General features: G+C 36.0%; 1 protein-coding gene across 5 annotated transcripts in view; it reads left to right on the top strand.

The window, feature by feature from the left end:
- The window catches only part of TTC7B (tetratricopeptide repeat domain 7B), a 120460-nt gene that overhangs the window by 55824 nt on the left and 43119 nt on the right, over positions 1 to 21517 (top strand). For all 5 annotated transcript variants that reach the window (XM_041399962.1, XM_041399937.1, XM_041399927.1 and 2 more), the window contains 5 exons: positions 1001 to 1118; positions 1309 to 1366; positions 4885 to 4957; positions 6201 to 6361; positions 20343 to 20459. In XM_041399962.1, the coding sequence (XP_041255896.1) occupies positions 1001 to 1118; positions 1309 to 1366; positions 4885 to 4957; positions 6201 to 6361; positions 20343 to 20459 (527 nt within the window). The remainder of the gene's footprint in view (positions 1 to 1000; positions 1119 to 1308; positions 1367 to 4884; positions 4958 to 6200; positions 6362 to 20342; positions 20460 to 21517) is intronic.

Genomic DNA, 21517 nt, shown 5'->3' with positions numbered 1-21517 from the left:
GAAAATAACTTTTTGGAAAATAATGAGGCAAATCACTTATAATCAAGGGACTCTTCTGGTGGTACCATGCTTGCAGGTTGCTGTGGTTTATGAATTTGTAATAGGGACAGTTGAGTATTTTAGATAAACTTGAAATGGGTGTATCTGTACAAAAACATTAAAGTGATCAAAGATCATAATGTTGTTTTCAAGATACTTGTGTAATTTTAGAAGAATGAGTATATTTGAAAAAAAAGGAAAAGAGAAGGGAAAGGTCATGTATAGAAATTGAGAAGGTGGTGTAGTAGCACAAACATGACTTGTTGAGGCTGACAAAATACAGCCTTGATTAAGGTATATTCCAGTTCTGTAAATTGTTCCCTGTGGATTGAGTCCATATGGATTAGCTTACTGTACTTAGCCTTTACAGTTACTGAAGTGGAGTCAAATGGGCTTTTTTTTCTTTCTAGATTATTAAATACTGTGCTAGCATGGCAGCTTTGATTTTTTTACATGTTTCTCTGTTTATGAGTTTGCATCCATTCAGCAATGCAGGATTTGAAGCAGAGTTCTGCATGGTATTCTGGTTTTTACGGGGTTAGAGCCATAGTTCTTGTGATTGATATTCTAAATAAATGGTTCATGGGTCAAGAACTCTATTTAGAAAGTGCAAAAAGGTAGATGGCACATATGGACTAGAAATACCTTTTTATTAAAAAAAAAAAAAAAAAAAAAAAAAAAAAAAAGAAAAAAGCCAAAAGGACAAAGTAAGTGTGCTTTATGCCAGATTTCTCTCAATAGGAATAGGTGTTTCAGCTTAAAATCTGTGGTTTTTACCCAGTATTTAGCAAGAAAACTAAGTCTAATGAAAAATGAAGTATTCCTTCAAAGCAGTCATAGCTGAGATTTTAACAGGTTCAGTCTGCATAATATACATTTTGAGCATTCTGAGAATTCTTGGCACTATAATCTAAGAGGTAGCTTGTTTTAGACTTACATGGCTGTTTTGTAATATTTTCAGTTGGAAGAAGCTGAAAGGTTTGCCAAAGCAGTTGTTGATCTCGGGGACAAAACATCAGAGTTCAAAGCAAAAGGCTACCTGGCACTGGGATTGACTTACAGTCTGCAGGCTACTGATGGTAAGATAGGAATAAACATTCACACTTGGAAATTCCCTTGCTGCCTAAAGAAAGATACCTGGCAGAATGATAGACATTAAATCTTCTGTGTGCAGCCATTTTCCAGTCAATGTATTAAAGCTTCTTCAGTTAGTGTGTGGAATGAAACCTCACCATCGTTCGTATCACTGATTAAATATATCCTTTCTAGCATCTTTGCGAGGGATGCAAGAGGTCTTGCAGAGAAAGGCTCTTCTTGCATTTCAGAGGTAAGTGGGTGTTGATCTTTCCATTTTCTTCTGCTATATGTAGTGCAAAGCTTTTATTATGTTCTAAAAAGAGATGCTTGTAAAAGATGGTGTAATGACAACTTCACCTCTGGGAGTCTCCCATCATGAGAACGGAATGTATTTCTTTAGCATTTGTTTCCATCATTTTCTGCCAGCATTACCTAAATTGATTTCTAAGGATTTCCCTTTATGTAAGATGTTTGTGTTGCTCTCTAGTATAAAATATTTGCTCAAATATTCTGATCTAGTAGGAAAAACCACACAATGTAAAGTTTTGAGCCGTGGTTCAATGAGACAGTGTTTCTAAGAGCTGTCCACTCATCAGATTGTATAGGAGCCTTTGCAATTACCTCTGTAGAAGCAGAGCAATAATTGAGGCCGTGCTGTTGGGGCTGAGGGGTGAAGTGCAGGTTTTGAGGTAGTAAGCTAGGGGAAAATGAAAATTCTATCTGGAAATGTAACAGTGTAGGCAATGACAGTGTAAATGTCATCTTCCAAGTGCATTACCTGGAAGCAGTGCCATTGGGGATGGCAGTAGTTCATTCTCATGGGCTCTGCAAACGAAATGACAATAAAGAAGTGAATGAGGACATTTCCACCCTAATTATAGAAGCAACAAATCTTGATGACAAAGCTGGCAAAAGTGCTGCAGCATCTAAATATGTCTTTTATGTTTATATACCCTTGAAAACCCTTCTTTGATAAGATAAGCCTAAATGTAGGGAAACAGGTTTGTGCATTAATGTGAAAATGAAGTCCTGGCTTTTTGGTGGTGATTTTGTTTCTGAGGGGATAGGGTTGAAAAAGTGTTTTGGAGGTAACTTTAGAGTGAGGCTGGTTTGTGTTGGAACTTCTTTTTTCTGTCTTGTCTTAGCAATTCCTCTGTATGTAAGTATGTTTTAACAGATCTTTGCTCTTCTGTTCCTTAGTTCCTTAATTAGGTTTTTTTTTTACTATTTCAGCATTTTCTCCATTTTGAAACTGACCTTTCTACCTCTTGGTTTATAACTCATTTCCTCACTTATCCTTCTTACCACTACTGACTTAATCATCACTGTTTCAAAAATAGTATGCCAACCATTTTTCACCAATTCTGTGCATTCACTGCTTTTTGAGACCCTAACAGTGAATTGCTTTCTATTGAGGGTTCTTTGAAACAGCAAGGGATGAAATGGACCATAGTGTGAAGCCAACCCATTCCAGTTCGATGTCTGCTGACCCTATTCTCCAGTTCAGAATAGTGATTCTCAAAATTCTGAGAGTCAACTTTTTGGATGGCTCAAAGCCCCCTTCAGCTTGGCTTTGAACACTGCCAGGGGTGGGGATCCACAACTTCTCTGGATGTGTTGCAGTGCCTCATCATCCTCATAGTGAAGAATTGTCTCCTAATATCTAATCTAAACTTACTGTCTTCCAGTTTGAAGATGCTACCCCTCTTCCTATCCATACATACCTTTGTAGAAACCTCTTCTCCAGCTCTCCTGTAGGACCCCTTTAGGTATTGGAAGGTGCTGTAGCATCTTCCTGAGCATTCTGTTCTACAGGCTGAACAATCCCAACTCTCTCAGCTTATCTCTAAAGGAGAGGTGCTTTAGCCCTCTGGTCATTTTGGTGGCCCTCCTCTAGACAGGTCCATATCCTCCCTATGCTGGGGACTCCACACCTGGATACAGCACTCCAAGTGGGGTCTTATGAGTGTAGAGTAGAAGGGGAGAATCACCTCCCTTGCCCTGTGGTCAGACTTCTTTTGATGCAGCCCAACACATGGTTGGCTTTCTGGCCAGTAAAAGCACGTTTCCAGGTCCTGCCAATATTCAGCTTCTTATCACTGTGAAATTACTCTTCCTCAGTCTCTGTTCAAATGTTGTTGCTTGGTCGCATGTTACATTGTCTTTCACCCAGCACACCAGTCATGCCTACTTTCTCTTACCATGTCTGAAAAATAAAAGTTTTCCAGGAGATGGAAGTTAAATTCTCTGTCTTCTACCAGTTTATAAAGCAAGCAGCCTGTATTGGACTCGGTCTTTTGATGTGCCTTTTTTTTTTCTCCAATAAATTTTTTTTGTGGATTTTTAAAATCATCTACCTAGGGGGCCAATTCCTGAAGAAATAGGAGTCCTGAAGAGATACAGTTACATTTTGGACCCTTGCTTGAGTCGGATTTCAAGGCTTAACCATTTGTGTTGGAGGCCATTCAAGAAGGTGTTTGTTGCTGCCTTCACACAGTTCTGAGGGGTGTTTGTTTTTTTTTTTTTTGTTAAATTTTGGAAGACTTTCAGTGCTTTTCTTGTGGTTGGTGTGAATTGGAGTTTTACAGAACTCACCAAATGGTAGATAGATAGTAATAGCTTCATTCTTTCACTGTCTGAAGCTTGGGTTACTGAAGAAGTACTCTCTTAAGTAAAAATCTCTTGTTCTTATTTAGTATTGCTTAATTTGTGAATTTAAATTTTAAAAAGGACTGGTCCTAGACCCTGTTAGGCTTTACCTGTGCATCTAGTCTGCCATTTACAGATGAAGTTACAAAATATGGAGCGGTCTCTTAATAACTTTAAACTTCTTTGAAGCATGCTGGGTGTAGTCACTAAGCTAATGGACCTCTGCAGCTGTTTGGATTGAGAAGGCAGAAATGCACAGGTCAGAAGCAGAAGGTTCTCTGTGGTTTTAGTGGTTTAAAGGTCAATTTTGATGCTTCCTCTCAGAGGAAGCGACTCACTAGATGTTCCAAAGATGATTATTGCACATTAGAGTTCTAAATGAGACTCCGTTAAAAGAATGCAACAAATGTAAATAAAAAAACAGTCCCGGGCTTCCTGCCCAGTACTTACTACACATCATTTGGGGTACAGCCATAATTTTTTTGTCCTTCTGCTCAAGCATCCCCCTGCTAAAAAGCTCTCACCTTGCAGCAGTAAGATTGTATTACAGGGGGAAATAGTAGAGAAGAACAATTTCCATGGAATAGAAAAATGACTAAGACTCAGAGTGTGCATTTGACAAAAATATTAAAAAGAAGCTAACAAACATAATTTTTTAAAATGTGCAAAAAAGTTGATATTATTCATCTCTTTAAAGGCATGGTGTTCTGGGCAGTTCATGTTTGGGGTTTTTTTTCCCTTTTTTTCTGTAAGAAAACTTTGTTTAATGAATTTTTCTTATAAATATTCTAAGTAATGACATCTAGTGTTTGTTTAGGAGTATAATTCATTTGAAGAATCATTTTGTATTAAAGATTTCTTTTAGGACTTAAGCAGAAATGACATAATTATTTTCTGTTGAAAATTACTTTTCATGTCCCAAGGTGCTTCCTTTAAATCAAGGATGATTGAGAAGCATAAGAAAAGTTGCTGAAATGAACATCACTTATATCAAAATATGAGTATGCATATAGTGAAGAGATCTGAATATAAATAAATGAATATATATGCATTTATGGTATGTCTAACCTGTCTGAACAGGGGGAAAATTAATTGTTGTTTTATTTCTTTGTTTTTAAGGGCTCACAGTTTGTCTCCAACAGATCATTTGGCAGCATTTTACTTGGCACTGCAGCTTGCCATTTCCAGACAGGTTAGTTATGTTTTAAAAGTGCAGTATCATACTGTCATACAAAGATTAGAATTTGTATTTGTTGATGAATAGAGATGAAGATTTCCTCAATAAAAACCTGGTTTTACTTGTGCACATATTCACATATATGGAAAAAACCCTGAAATACTCTCTCCAAACCCCTTCAGTCTTATGCAGTTCTCAAGAATTCTGCCATTATTTCCAGCTCTAGGATCAGAAGTAATTCCACTTACTTCAGCATTTATGTTGCTAGACAGAGAGAAAAAAGTCAGTTCTTAAGGTGTTTTTACCTATTGTGTGTAATCTCTGCTCAGATCCTAGAGAGGGGAGCTATTGAATCTAGTCTTTAACGATCTTCACAGTGCTTAAACCTTGAGTACCTGCTAATATCTGTTCCCATCTTGAATACCTGTGTGAGGCTTGGTTATTGTGAACAAAATTACAAAGAAGTGTTTAAGAAAACTGGAAAATATTTTATGGCTATAAAAGAGATCAGGGCTTAGTCCAGCTTGTACAGCTGTTACGTTTAAGGCATTCTACCATACATGAGATGAATTTGGATAATGTGGAAGTGCTTTCTGTATGTCATGGTAAGTCTCTTCCTATGTCGTGTTTATTTCACATGGTAGCCCTGAGCACAGTGTTTGCATTCTCTAGTGACTACTTTTATTACTAATGAGTAGCACAGAACTTGGACTATGTCACTTAAGAATGGAATGGATTGTCACTTTACTAGCACAAAATATTTTTGAGGAGCAGGCTATTACTCCGTACATTCTGAATTCCAAAGTACTTGTGTTGCTTAATTAAATTTCTTGGTTTTAACACTTGCTGTACTTTGAGCAAAAACACAGGCAGCCGAGGAGACAATGAAATTCTACATAAAGAAAAGTTACTGTTGCTGTACATTTCAGTTAAGCATTGAAATTAAAATATTTTCAAAATTATACAGAAACACAGCTAGGACTGGAAAGAGACTATTTTAAGGGGCTGAAAGTAACTGTTTTATAAAAATATGCATCTTACTTTCCTGGTTTAACATACTATTTAATTTTCAGTATTCACTGTAGAGCATCAGGTCCATTTTAAACTTCTGAGTAGTGTCTTAGAGGAGTGAATAGAATTCTATATGTTACCTGAGTGAGCATTTTGAAATTTTATGGATGTCAATCAAGCAAAAGGTAATACTTCTAATAGTGGTGCTTTCTTTTTCTGCCTTTTTTGTTTTATTTTTTTAAATCAGATACCAGAAGCTTTGGGTTATGTTCGTCAGGCTCTGCAGCTACAAGGAGATGATGCCAACTCTCTTCATCTCCTTGCACTCTTGCTATCAGCCCAGAAACACTATCATGATGCTTTGAATATCATTGATATGGCCTTGAGTGAATATCCAGAAAATTTTATGTGAGTGAATATCATGTTTCCTTTCTCTGCTTTCTCTTGTATTTATTTTTCCTGGATTCTCATCTCATTCATTTCAAGAGGGGATGGATTTAAAGATGGGTCAATTTTTTTTTCAGCAGTCTTCTTTCCCACCCATTTATTGCAAGTCTGCTTATTAAAGGCTTGTTAAACAATGATAAAGGATTTGTTTTGGAAGGGAGGTTAGAACTGGATAGTTGATCTTACTTTGTTTTTTCTACACCATCTGCGTAAATAAATTCTCCCTGTTGCATGCTTTGTACTATGTTTGTATCTTCTATTTTTATGCAATATTGCAAGAAGTATAAACAGGACTTTACTATTGGCTAGGTTAGAGTTATCCCATCTTACAGATAACTCTGTAGATACTGTATGGATTCTATTTTGTAAAATACATCATAAAACAGAGAATCCCCTCATTTGCTTAGATAATAACAGTCATCTGAAGTTGGCTGATGGACAACTGCATAAGTGAACAGGGAAGAAGCATATTTGCTAGATGTTCTCTTGTTTAAGAAAGAAATCATTCTTTCTGTTTATTTTTCAGGTTAAGTACATCTTAACATACATTTGGATTTTGTACTTTCGTAAGGGGTTTTTTTTGTTGGGTTTTTTTGGTTGGTTTTTTTAAAATTTATTTTCTTCTGAAAATTTAATAAAATTCTTTATAGGAGAATATCTCAGGGACAGCTGCCATTAACTCATTAACTTCCAGTCTTCCAATTTGGTGCATTACCAGCTGTCATTAAGGTTGCAATCCATGATATTATGCATATCCTACATGCTTATTTGGACAATTTTTTAAAATTACCTCATTCTTAACTTCTAAATGACCAGCCTATATCATAAATTGTTTTAATATCAGCCTACCAGCAAAACATGATTTTTTAAGTATTATTCATTTGAAAATAGAAACTGTAGTGGGTTTCCCTTCCTGTTCCTTGATATTTTGTGTCTCCATTTGACCGTCTTTATAAGGTACTGTTGCCTTTTCCCTCACAAATCTGACCAGGACCTCTGTTGATACCACCTCTTGTTAGAACTTCTGTGGCATGCAGTGAGTTCTGTGCAGTGGCTTTTGTTGCCTTTTGCTGTATCTCACTTCCTAGTTTATCTACACACCTCTGACTTGTTTCAGTTCTTATCAGGGGTTTCTATACGTTTCACAATTTCAGAACTACGTAGTAGTTTATCTTCAAATCTGTGCTTTCCTCAGGACCGAGGGACTTGTCAGTAAGTCAAGGTTTGAAAGGAAATTGAAGTATCAGATTCCTAATTTTGTACCCTGTTATTGTTAAAGACAAATATGTTCAAAGCACTTTGACTGTCATCTTCTGTCTGTTCTTGTTTAATCTTCTGCCACTTAGTGGCAATGTAAATAATGTAGCTGTAACTGCTATGTGTCTCAGAGTAGTAATAGTCCAGAAGTATTTCTGAGATGGTACTTTCAGAATTCCCTATTGTTATAAGAGAACTCCCTATTATATTAATCTCTGTTGTAATGGGAGAACAAGGGTCCATTTAGTAAAATGTTTAAAAATACTCTTGTGAGCATTCAGAAGGTATTTGTATTTTTCAAATGTGGTTCATGGCTTTTCCAAAGCAGTTTATACTACAGCTCTGGTTGAACATGTTGTCCAATTTGTTTGTTACAGTACAGAGATCTTTGTATTAATGTATGTGTGTAGATATATATATAGATATAGATATAGATATAAATATATATATAAAAATCATACAGGTCATAGTAGTGATTCTAAATTGTTGATGCTGTTGTATAATACAGACTCCGTGGTGATACAGTGTACTGCATTACAGTGTACTGGTACAGATCTGGGAATTTCAGAGGAATTTCATGGCAGTAGTAATCACCATCAGATGCAGTAACAAATGCTGAAGAATCCAAGGTGAAACAGTTAAATGTATCTCTAGAAAGTCTTTGAGTCTTGTTTTTAGTACTGTCAATTTTCCAGAGAAGTCGAAAATATGATTGAGATTTCTTGTCTGCTCTCTGCAATTGATACTGACAGCCAGACAGGCACATCTGGTCAATAACATAAATTTGGATTGATTCTATCATGTAACTGGGTTATTTTTGCAAGGATTTATCAGCTTTTGAAAACTGTATGTAATGCTCTTGAAATGGTTGACAGTGTGTACGTGCGTATATATAAAATACAGGACACAACCGCTTAGTGTATTGCTGAGTCTGTGTCCATGTTTTGCAGCTTCTATAAACAATATAATCTCATGGTATTTCCTAGTAGATTTGGAATAGATCCTCTTGTGTTCCTCTACAGCTTGCTAATTTTTAGATACACTGAAATATTTAATTATTCACCTGTGGTTCTTTATTGGGTTTTGTAAACACTTCATATGTCTTTATGCTTTCTGAAATCCAGTAAGCTAAATGCTACAAGGGCTCTCTTGGTATTCTGTGTATTTCTGTCAGGATACTTTACCACAGCTTTATGCAAATTGATACTGTGATGGCTTTGCAGAGTAATAAATCTTGGAAATCTTCTTAATATTTGGGAATATTAAAGATAGTGCTTGCGATTTATGTTATTCCTTATTTCTCTAATTTCTTGTGCATTATTCCTATCTGCTTTCTTGTGCATTATTCCTATCTGCTGTTCTTGTTCTCTTCACAGCTGTATGTTCTTTTTGTTTTTCATTGCTTTAAAAAGAATCTACATTGTCACAAGTTTAATACTGCATCTTTATAAAATGCTGGAGGTTGCAAGGAACTCATAGGATACACCATGAATAATGCAGAGAAGTGGCTCCTTTCCAGCACTCTTCTGTTGCAATCAATTAGTAAATATGTTGTCTGTCAATTTTCGACATTTGAAAACCTGGTGCGTTCCTGGAGTTTGAGTTCAATATTTGAAGCGTACAGCAAGCATACCTTTGGATCTGCAATTAATATTAACCTTCCTGCACTATAAAGCTGGAGAGTTGGCCAATCAGATCATGATTTTGCCCTGGGCATCTTAGGTCAATAAGTAGAAAGAAATTCCTTAGAGCCAAAGAATTCTGTCCAATCGTTATCTAAAGGAATGGAAAAAAGGAGCAAACACCCTGGGCTGTTAGAAGCAAGGTATAGCTTTTTTCTTTGAAAAGAGAGTTGGTTGTTCCCCCTATATTCATTATATTGGCAGCATAAATGTGCAGTTTGCTCTGAGATCTGAATACTTATTGGGAAAACTATTGGTAAAAATCTAAGAAACCTGTAAAGGTAAAATAGATATGTAGTAATTTTTTTTTTTCAGAGATACTAAAAAGAAAGTTATTTGCTAAATATTTATAGCACTATTTTTTCAAATTTTTTGTAGGCTTAAATTGCTAGGTTGTAGCCACTTTACTTATAAATAAATCAGCTGTGTGAATACAATCAATCTTTTAAGTGCTGACTAATGTTTGAAGCATCCAAGCATGCTTTAATCTAGGGACAAAAAGATCTCTAGACAAAAGATTACTGAACAGGTTAAGAAACTAAAAAGAGTATGAATACTGTACTCAGTATGAATACTGAGATGGCTGGGAATAAGGTGCCCGCACTGGTAAAGCTGAATAGGTAATCCCAGTCAGGTGCTACTTTGTTTGAATTCATTGAAAGTTAAGGGTTTTCTCCTCTCATTAGAGAGATTGTTCCAGTAGTAGAAATATGAAATTCAGTTCTTCAGCTTGACAGGATTTTAACCCATAAATGATGCAGCTCAGAGTCCTAACCATCAAACTGTGTGGGAAGCTGAGTGAGATGATCCCTTTCTCCTCCTGAAACAGAAGCAAGGACGTGCTGCCCTGAATGCGAGACTAGGCAGGAAGGAGCCACAATATATCCTAAACTGCTAAAGTACTTAGCCATGAGCACGGGTTGCTTGGGTTTTCCTTGAGCTTTGTTTCTGTTAATCCAATGGTTTCCCACTCTGAATGTGTAAGCAGTCCCAGAGGTGTGCATTCCAGTCTGAGGTTGTATTCAGGGTGATATAAGATAATGATGGTTGTGTTGCATTGGTTCATATTGGGCTTGTGATATATACAATATATATCATTCATGTGCAATTACCTGAGCAGCCTCGTTTACAATAGTCCCTCTTTTTTTATCTGCTTGTTACTAGGAATTTGTAGCTTAGTGGTGTATTGAGTGATGTGAAGTCTTGAAACAACACTTCTGTCTGTTTTGAATTCATAATTAATACATATATTTTTATATAATTTAAAATGTAATTAATCTCAGTCAAGAGAGATGGAGTCAGGTTTCTTAGTGAAGTACTTGGGATATTGTTTCCTTAATCTTAACTGTTTGGGGTTCCCTTAGTATTTCAAATGCTGGGGCACTTAAATACAAATATAATGCCTACAATTAGTATAATTAGGCAAAATAAATAGTAAATTGCTAATTTTATGCTAAAAATTGGAACTGCAATGGATAGCAGCTGACAAGCTTTTAAAGTAGCAGAAGTAGGGAACAGCAGATGGGTTATTTGAGGAGTGCAAGCATGTTATTTTAATGTTAAGTACACTCAAAAAGGAAAGGCATATGGTAACGGGTTTGAAGACAACTGAAGACTTAGTTCACAGTTTAAACATTTACATTTCTCGAAGTGTGATGGAAATTTTTTTTCTTCCAAGAATATTTCACAGAGCATCAGGCCAATATGTCATTCCTCTGAAACCTATTAAATCTTTTCCTTCCTCACCCTCAATGGCTCTTTTGAGCTACATTAGGTTTCCCAGCATCACAGGGCCTTTTAACATTCCTCTCAGTTCAGTGAGTAAAAAACTTGTTTCCTTCTTGGAGCTGTCCAGGTGGGCATAAAAAAGAACTGTTTGGTACAGGCAGTGTTGGATTATACATATACACTGGTGTTTTGTGGGACAGGAAGATATTTATCACCTGAAGGAAACAGACTACCCTGTTCTGCTTTCCCAAGGTCAATTGTAGTTGCACTGCAGTGTGTGGTGCTGGTAAAATTTGTGCTTTTGCGGGTTTTTTCCCTTGATAAGTAGAGCACTGGGAATTATTAGAGGAAAGGGTGGTAATATAAGATTGGACAAGAAGCAGCGATGTTCTGTGCTTGCCAAAATCATGTCTTTCAGGTTTGTGTATGCATTCTTGTTAATATTTTACAACATGACTTTTCAAATTCATTCAATTTCTATCCTGTTTATATTGGGAGTTAAATGAATTAGTTCTCAAGAATGATTTTTCTGTAAGTTATGAAACACAGTATGATTTGCTTGTGTTTTCTCTTTTTATCCTGGGCTCTTCTATCTCACTCCCCCATCCCTCTTCCCCTTTGGTTGTTGTTATATGCTTTTACTGAATGGTCCATTAAAAAAGACATTGTTGATAGGTAGATATTACTTTATATAACAAATTGGTCATTGGCCTCAGGGACTTACCCCTGAATTATGTTTGCTAGGCTATGGATTCTTTGAAACTTGATTGAAAGAGTCCCAGTTTGGGTCATGAGCTGGGTGCTGCAGGGAATTCAAGGCAGGCAAACAAAAAGTTTTCAAGTATAACTAATTTGTTCTGGCTTTAGTCAGAAACTATCTTCATTATAGTTTAGAGATCTACATTTTCTTAAGGACATTGAGTTCCTAATATGGAATACAGTATACATACACTGCACCAAAAATCACAGCTTTGGGAACAAATATGTGGGGAATAATAGGATGCAAGGAAGGCCATCCAATGGATACCAAACATTCTTATTCATGATTTTCACAAAATTCTGTTATTTTGGGGCTTGAGGGCTGGTTTTGTTGCTTCTTCTGCTTTTTTGAGAGTCATGCTTCAAATAGCAATCTGAGCAGCCTATTTTTATTTCATCCATGTTTCTGTGTGTATATGAGCTTCCCAGTACTTGGATCTGTGTGGCCAGTGTTGGAGAAGGTTTAGTGGTTGACTAAGAAACAGTTTAGGACATTTATTTTTTATTAAGCTAAATGCTTTCCTGGAGATTTAAAAAAACTAGATTTGTTTGCTTGACCTCCTGTGGCCATTGTTGGGCATTTAGTGATTTCAAGGTACTAGCAAATGAGGATTTTTCATGTTTTAAAATGAACCCTTTATGTCTTTCCTGATAATAGAACTTTCCTTGAATACTCAGCATGGAGTAGACTGACTGTGCAGCAGCTCACTTTGCAATTGTAGAAGACACCTCTATAAGTTTATTCCTGTACTTTGATTATCACAGTTGCATCTAAGATCACTGAATGCATAAATACATCCTTTATAAATCTATATATCTTTCATAGTCTGTCCAGTTTCATGTTGTCATTCTCCCTGCTGGTTAAAGTTTTGCAATTGTGTCATTTTGTGTTTTGCTGATGAGGCAGGTATTTGGGAGTTTAGTGATGTGAAGCTAGCTGTAAGCTTTTTACAGCAAGTGTTAAAGGGACAGCTGTCAAAACTGGATGTTTGAATTAATAGTTTGAGGCCAGGAGGATCAAATCTTAAACTCCCTGACTGTCTATATATTAGAAGTTCCTACATTTACTTTTTATATTAATATAGATTTAGTTAAAGCATCCCTTCCAGAGAACTTCAGTCTTGATAAGAACACATCAAAACCTGGAGAAACCATTGTAAGATGTAGTAGCTTGTTTCAGTGTTGGAGCTGTACTCTTCATTAAGACTGCATATTTGTTTTTAATTTGAATTGATCCGTTCTTGGTTTCTTTCCGGCTATTGGTTTTTATATCATAATTTGCTAATCCCTCTGCAATCCTGGTGACTCCATTCTCTTGATGGTAGCTTTTGTAATAAAACCACCTCCCAACATCCTTTCTGATAAAACATCATGGTACTTGCTGGCAGTAAGGGCATATTCTCCAGCCTTTCAGTTATTCCTTGCACTGTAGCCAGTTTTCATCACATGTGAGCCAGAACTGCACAAAATATTTCAATAACATTTATTACATCATTATACAGAGAAACACATATATCATGTCTCTTGGAAAGGGTTGTGTTAATTTCTTTGGGCATAATTGCTTCACTGGGGACTTTGAATCAACTACCTGTTTGCTGGAGTTCTTATTTGCCTCTTTGCCTAGTTATTTTTATGATGTGTTTCCACATATAGATTGCAAAGGCTGTATTTGTTTCAATACCTATATATTTAATTTTTAAAAAGAAATGTGGCCTGACAGCTATTAAGCTGTGCTGCTGAACAGTTTCTTCATGAAGTTTCCTACTGTGTTTTGTAAGGATCTTTTCATTAGGGGGTATATTACATGTAAATTAGAGACCTGTTAGTTTCGATTGAAATTCTGAAGAATTCCGAAGAATTTTAAGGCAGTCAGCCCTTCTTTCTCCTTCTAAAAGAAGCTATCAACTGGCAGACAGTAAACTATTATCAAAATCTGGATTATGAATGAGATAAACATTGGGAACTTCAGAATTTTCTTCCAATTTTAGCCTTTTTCTTCTGAACTATTTATTTATGAGTAATTACAAGGTTTTTAGAAGGGCACTTGCTCACAGCCTGTACTGACTCTGAGAAAACTGACCATGCCAAGGTTTGGCTTCCTGCCTGCTTCCTCATTTTTTATGTTTCCTGTCAATGATCAGAAGCTTTCCTATGTATGTAATTGTTGAGTGCAAGGACTTGCTAACACTTCATCTAGAAAGGTCAATAGATTTATATTCTTCCAAGTAATCAGTTTTGAATAATATTTGTTCCACCTTAATTCTGTGCATTCTTTGTACTGCTTTCCCACTTCAATCATCTGAAGTCTACGCTGTCTGTCAAAAAAGAGTTTATTTTCAGAGTTCAGTATCTTTAGCATTCTGCATCATCTTTTTTTGTGATTGCTTTTTTTTTTAGTGCAGAATTATTGTCAAACTAGTTAGTCTAAGATTTTACAAGTCAGAAGATTAGACTTGGTGAGGGTTTTTTTTGGGGCTGGGGGTGTTGTTTGTTTGATTGTTTTTGTGGGGTTGTTTTTTTTTAGGGGGTTTTCTTGCTTTTTTAATATAGTGCTTGGTTTTAAAGCCAGAACTTCTTTTGAATTCTTCTAGCATTTGGGGCTTTGAAGTTGTGGAATATATGTGGAATAAGAACTTAAAAGTAAAAATTGAAGTATTATTATATAACTCTACACAGAACTGGTATTTGCCACCTTTCTTTTATGCTCTCATGAGTAACAGGCTATATATCAGAATTGATTATATAGAAAGTTTATTATTCTACTTAAGCTATTGTATAAATTGATGTGGTTTTCTGGCAGATCAGACTGTTGTTTGATACTTTGTGTGGCTTGTTTTTTGCTTGTACCCATATTTATGGGACTTCCAGCATATTAATCATTTCCTAACATTTTTAATAATTGATTGTCATGTAAAAATACTGTTAGTTACTGTTACTCTCAGCAAACTCTTCAATTATTTAGAAAGGTTCTCTTAAAACTTAGTAAGTTTACTCCAAGTAGGTTAAACATAAACCAAAGTAGTTGCATTTTTAATCCTGCATTCTAAACAAGCAGATTTGATGCATCCTTTTAAATTTTATTTTTAGGGTGATTCTTAGGTTTCCCAGCAAGGCTTTTGGTGCTTTACACTATAATTTTCAATGCACATACTTTTAAGTGTTATGTACAGCTCTTTCTTATTTTCTTCAAGCTCTGAACAGTGTAAATAATTTGTATAATAAGAGAATAATAATGAAATTTGCTTCCAACACTAACTGAAAATAGAGCATTCTGATCAGTTTTGATCAGGATATGGGGATATGGACTCTTCAAAAGAAGTTTAGTGGAACTATAAGTTTCCTGTAGGATGTTGCTTAGTCTGAGGGACTTCAGGGAGATTCTTGATTACTACTGCATTGAGTGACAGGGCTGTAGCAGGCAGAGCTGGGGGAAGCATCACAGTGAAAGGATCACAGAATGTAAGGCAGGTCTCATCCATGCAGTAGTGTATTAAATACAGCTGTCCAACTGTGGCTGATCCAAGCCATTGTGCTCTTACAGTGCACAGCAACTTGTGCAAATTGCTGACTTGATCCCAAAAGCAAAACAGCAGGTTTTAAAATGATGCTTGAGATGAGCAGTACCTGTTCACTGAAATAACTAAGAGTTCTCAGTATTAGTAGTGTTACTTGACACATAGAAGAGCTCAGTCTTCTATACTTCATTTTTTGCTTCATTCAACAGATTAGAAATACCTTCAATAGCTTAAGCCAGTATTGGACCAATTAACTCCTCCTGATCTCCTGACATTATAAGAGTTGAAATGGAAGAAAATTGGTGGTTGTAGCATTTTCAAACAGTGAAATGGACTGGATAGGAATTAGGACTGCAGTTGTATTTTGGAGATTCATAAGTTCTTTGCTACAAATTACACTGATTGGATGGTAAAGAAAGCTTCATATATTAATAGATTAGTTTGCACTGATTAGGCAATAAAGCGTAGCAAGATTCTTAGGTGGCACAAGGCCCCATTATTATAGTGGTCCCATCTGTAATACTTTTCATGAACTTAGCAGTTGTATTTTAAGAAGTTAGGTTATTTGTGCCACCTGTTCTGTGGTGAAAACAAAACAAACTGTGAGGAAGCAGTCTTTTCTGCAACCTAATTTTAAATTAGGAGACCTGATTCCCACCCTTAGTGTTTTAATAGTCTGAATGGCCTTTAGATATACTTATTTTTGTGGAAACAATTTCCTCTAGATAAATTGTTCTTTTCCCTTCCTGCTGCTTGTCTCATCTGTATTTATAGAAAGAATTTGTACTTCTTCTTGGCTTTTTTTTTCTGCTAGACTGACTAAATGAAGTATTTTTTGTACTCTGTAGTTTCCAGTAGATGGATCACCCTTACAGCCTTTCTGTGCAGCTGCTCCAGTTTGAAATTCCTCAAGTGTTTGGGTTTTTTAGCTGTTACAATGAGAATGACATATAACATTCCAGGTGTGGCCTCACTGGGATATTGCACAATGCTACTGTGTCCTTCTCCTTCTGTTCCAGTGAGTAGTTCCTGAATTGCGTCTGGCCTCTTCACAGCTGTCTTACCTTGATGAGCCCAGCTGTTAGGCAGCTCTGGTTTGGAATAAAGGTTACACAGGTTGTTTAATGCTCCTTCCCTCCTGACAAAAAAATTGGCAATATAGATGCTGTTCCCCAGTCATTCCAGAAGTGATATTTTCTTTCAAGTTTTACTTTAGAAAGGACAGTCCTATGCATCATTGTTTCCATAATTCTGAGAAATGGATTATTTTTGACTGCCTTAACTTTAGTAATTCTTAAAGAGTTCCTGTTTCCCATTTGTCATAGCTTTCATATCTCAGACAACATAGGTAAAGATTATGGTGAAGGTTGGGGGTTCATTACTGAATATTCTTAATTTTTGTCCCCATTTAGTAAATACATTTTCTCCTTTTTCCTATTTTGATACAAAAAATACTTAAATAATTAATACTTACTTACTTGATAATTAAGTAATCCTTAAGATACTGCAGTTTTAGTGTACTACTCTTCAAGTGTAATTTAGTTTTGCTTTTTATTAATGTACATAAGATGCAGCTTTTTGTGTTGCTCTCTTGTCCCCTGTCTGTCCCCTGCTGTTCTTCCTAGGATCTCTGCACATTTCTGATGTCTTACTGGCACATCTTCTCAACGATTGGCTTGTCACACATGGAGTTTTACCCATTCAACTTGAGACACAGATCCTTAAATGTCTGAGCATCCTTGTGCTAAACACCAGGCTTCTGCTGCATCTTGGATGTCTTTGCTAACCTTTGATGTCAAGTTATTTGTCACTGACATTCAAAGGCCTAGTTATAAACCTGTTTGGAATTTTTCATTCTTTATTTAAATAAAAATCCAGTAATGTATGGATTAGGTTTTGAGCAGCTGTTTTATAATGTCCTCATTAGTTAGTGAGAACAGTCTTCAAGTAATGGAGTCATTTGCTGCTTCAGTAGCTATTTCATAAATTTATCAGCTATTAGCTCCAAGAATAACTAAGTCTTTCCACTTAAGAGTTTGATTTGTTCTTCATTTTGTGTCTGGGTAATTAGTCTCCTAAAATGATACAATTCACTTTATTTTTAGCTATGTTAAAGATCTGCATCCATAGAAAACGTTGTTGCTGGAACAAATGCCCTGTTAGTCTGTCTTTGAAAGAACCTGTTTTACCTACTTCCCTTCCCCAAAGGATTTGACCCAAAGAGATTTCTGTTCTTATCTGTTGTATTTATTCTACATCTCTGACACACGTTGTTCTACTCTTCATTTAATTTTTGAATATTGTTTTTACCTCTGTTCTTCTGTTCTTAATAGAGTGCTGTTCCACCATGTCAAGGGTACTCTGGCACCATGTGCCAGTAATTTAAACTTCTGACTGTCAAACAGACAAAAACATATAACTAATGATGTTCATAAAATATACAGCTTAATTTTCATCATCCTATTACCTGGTAGTTTTTATCTATTCTTCATCATTTTAGTAGTGTATCAAAACTTCTTGTAAGGTTTAAAATTCGTTGTGTCTGTAATGCAGGCTGTATTCCAGAAGAGCTGTTTTCACAGATGCTTGAAGTTCACCTTTCAGAAAATATTTTTTTAGATAACCTACCTCTCGTTTTCTAAAACCTTCCTGGTAATACTTGTCCCTGAGCTGCTTATATCTCCAGCCATGTTTCAAAGGAACTTGATAAAATTAAGGTAATAAGGAACTTGATAAAATTAAGGTAAAATTTGTCACACAGTGTTCCTCCTTTCTGTTGCCTCCTTCCTCTTCTCTTCCTTCCCCCATTTGTCAAGTATGCATAGTTGGCAGGTTTTTATTTTATTATTAACATAATGTTTCAGTTTTCTGAGGTGTCTTAGTTCTTTTAAGATTTATTGTCCAAATTTTAATTGGATCTAGGGAAGCTGCTCTATGGGGCTTTGTAAATGCAACCTTTTCTACTTGCAAGATTATTTATGCTATAGTGTGGATAATCCTACAGCAGTGTACTTTATTTATTAGATACAATGTCCTAGCCTTTCTTTGTTAGAATTGTGAATATTTTTGCATCATATACTTGGTTTTTTTGTATTTTGGAAAATGTGTGAACACTCTGTCCTGTTGACTGCCATAATGCACAAGAAACAAGAATGATGTTGCAACATGTGCACCCAAAAGCACCAAACTGATGTGTTGCTTTCATTCTTACAAGTATATTTGTCTTCTGCTGTCTTGACATTGAATCCTATACTAGTAGTCCAGGTTCCAGCATTTTTGTTGCACTGATTCCTGTTACGTTGTACATATATGATTTTAAGTAATCTCTTAATAGCCAAATCCCCTCCCTTTCTATCTCCTGCTCCATTTTTCCTTTTAAATTTTGCTTGTTGAATCTTAGCATTTTGCTGACCCTTTGCCTTCTCTCTGCTACAAAATCCCTAAAACTCTTAATGCTTGAATACTGTTAATGGAGATTCAGTCTACGTGTAAACTGTACATAATAAGGTATATATTATGATTATTGACTCTTGAATGACTTGCAAATTCAGTGCTTCTGAATTGATTATGTTCCATAACTTTTGTAAAATGCTTTATGAATCACAAATTTTAAGAAATTGAGTATCTATGGTCTTTTCAAACTGTCAAATGTGCTGTTTTACATACAGAGAAGCAGGAAAGGGATTGTATGAGATAGATTCCTGTGATTTTGTTTTCAGGTTTTGATGCCTATGTCTTGCTGTTTGGGCTTGCATGTGTATGTGTTAAGGGTAGACTAGATGAAGGGAGTGTGAAGGAAGGAGGATGTTATTTGTCATTTTTCCTTGTCTTTTCAGTAAAATGATGGACACACCTGGACATATTTTTCTTTCAGTGATATAGTCACTGTTAAATGAGTATCTAGAAGGGACATCTCTGCCAAATGCAATACATCTTTAAATTATCCGTATTGTTCCCTTTATACTCAAATCTAATTTACTGGTAGGAAGAAAGCTAAGCTAATATAACTGCTCTACATTAGAGAGTGATTACCCTGCTCTACATTGTTACAAGATATCAAATGAGACTTCGTGTGACCTTATGTACCTTGCAGGTGCTCATTTTCTTTGACTAACACGGCAAACTGCCTTTGGTTTCTTCCTCAGTCCCATTGTACACTTAAGGTTGTGTGATTCATTTTTGGATTTACATACTGAGGATGTTTAGTGCAATGCTGAAGATTTAACTACTATAACTTGATGTAATTTCTTATTCTTGAGAAAACTCTGCACTTTTCAGTTACTATTAGCAGCCTCCAAGTTTGTATTTGGGATAAGAAACTTCTGAGCTTTCACACATCCCCCCCTCTACACCCTTCTCAGTCTTCCCACGCAAACCATATGAGCAATCATATAAATTTTTCACTTAGTATGATTAAGGTTGCAGTGGAATAAAATGCCAAAGTACACCTGGGTTCTAAAACAGAAAGTAGGCTAACAGTTTTATGTGCATGCTCTCCTCCTCCTTTGTGTTCTTTAATCTGCAATTTTGCTAAAAATTGCTTTTAAATTAGTATTTTTCCAGTGTATTATCTGTTCCTAGGTGCTATGACTCCTATAAATGTGCCTACCAATGGACTAGCTCCTTTATTATCACATTGTATTTATATTCTTTAACTAACTAGGAAGCTGTCTAGGTTAATCTTGGTGTAGAACGTTCAGCTTGATACAGCCAGTGGAATGTTGTGGTACTGTTAATTTCAATAAGCTACATTGTCTTATAACTTTTTTTTTTAAATTAAAATAAAAATCCTGTCAACTGTTACTTCTGTCCAGTTGAAAAAGGCATCTTGTAAAAAGCACTGTTATTTTGATGGCATTAGATAGTTATTGCAATTACTTCATTAAACTTTAATTATTACTGTATTTGAAGTTATGTTTTCTCCAGTTTGGTGTGATGCTGTGTTTAAAGATGTTTTTCTTGAATTGGAATCTCTTTTAACTTCTTTTTCCTTTTCACTAGATTGCTGTTTACAAAAGTCAAACTGGAGTCCCTGTGCAGAGGCCCAGATGAAGCACTCCTTACCTGTAAACACATGCTCCAGATTTGGAAATCCTGCTACAATCTAACTAACCCAAGGTAAGATGCTGTGGCGTCCTGGGCTGCTCACTGCCTTGCTTAGTAGCTTTTCAGGGCAATATTAGGTCAGAAGTCCTGCATTTACTTGTTTTGGTATTTCATATAAACAAACAAATCCTCTGGATATCTAGAGACTGATGTTCAAAGACACCAGTTGATGGTCATGTGGAGCTACCCAGGGTTCTATGAAGTAAATGCCAAAGCTACTAAATTCTGCAATGATAAAGACTGGTTACACAGATTGAGTTACCCAATTCTCAGTGTACTGGTATGGTCTTGTTTTGTTTCCTGATCCTGGTTTTAGTCTTTTTAATTGGCTGGTGGAGAGATTGCTGTAATAGGAATTTAGTTCAAGGGTTTTCACTGAATAATATGTAAGAGGACAAGACATTAATTAGAACCGTGGAAGCAGCAGTGGTCACATGGATAGAAATGATCTGCTTGCACAGTTAGCATGGCTGTTTTTTAAAGGGAGGTCTTGCTTATGAACCTATTTAGGTTCTTCGAAGGCATTAACAAATATATAACATAAGTTGTTATAGACCTGTTTGGGTTTCCAAAATGCTTTTGTGAAGGTCTTTTGCCATATATATTTAGATAAGCGGTAAAACAAATGAAAAGGCTACTTAGCAGAAATCCATGCTGGTATTATTCAATATGTTTGTCAAATACCTGGAGAAGGAGACAAACAGAAGAGCTTTGTACGAGGTGGCATCAGATACCTGTGTAGCAGTATGATGGACATTCAGTTTTTGCTGTACTTTGAGTGCAGTCATGTAAACACATGTATCTCTTTAAGAAAATTGAAAGAGTTGACCTAATGGCAGAAGAGGGAAAACTGCTTCTCTGCTTAGGGAGCTAGTGAGCATTCAGAGCAGCAAAGTTTGGAGAGTGTGGCAGGAAAAGCCTGGGAGGGCACCTGAGTCAGTCACAATATATTGAGAGACCCTGACACTGCATTGTGGAGCAGGGAGCATCACTCAGATTGCAGAAAGCAAGTGTGTCAGCAGCCAGAAAAGTCTGAGCTGAATCTTTTCAATTCAAAGTGGCTGAATGCG

Source organism: Onychostruthus taczanowskii, unplaced genomic scaffold (assembly GCF_017590055.1).
Source record: "Onychostruthus taczanowskii isolate IOZ18803 unplaced genomic scaffold, ASM1759005v1 scaffold1, whole genome shotgun sequence".
NCBI classification, from domain to species: Eukaryota; Metazoa; Chordata; class Aves; order Passeriformes; family Passeridae; genus Onychostruthus; species Onychostruthus taczanowskii.
The sequence above is the reverse complement of the archived record's forward strand: the minus strand, read 5'-3'. Positions and strand labels throughout refer to the sequence as shown.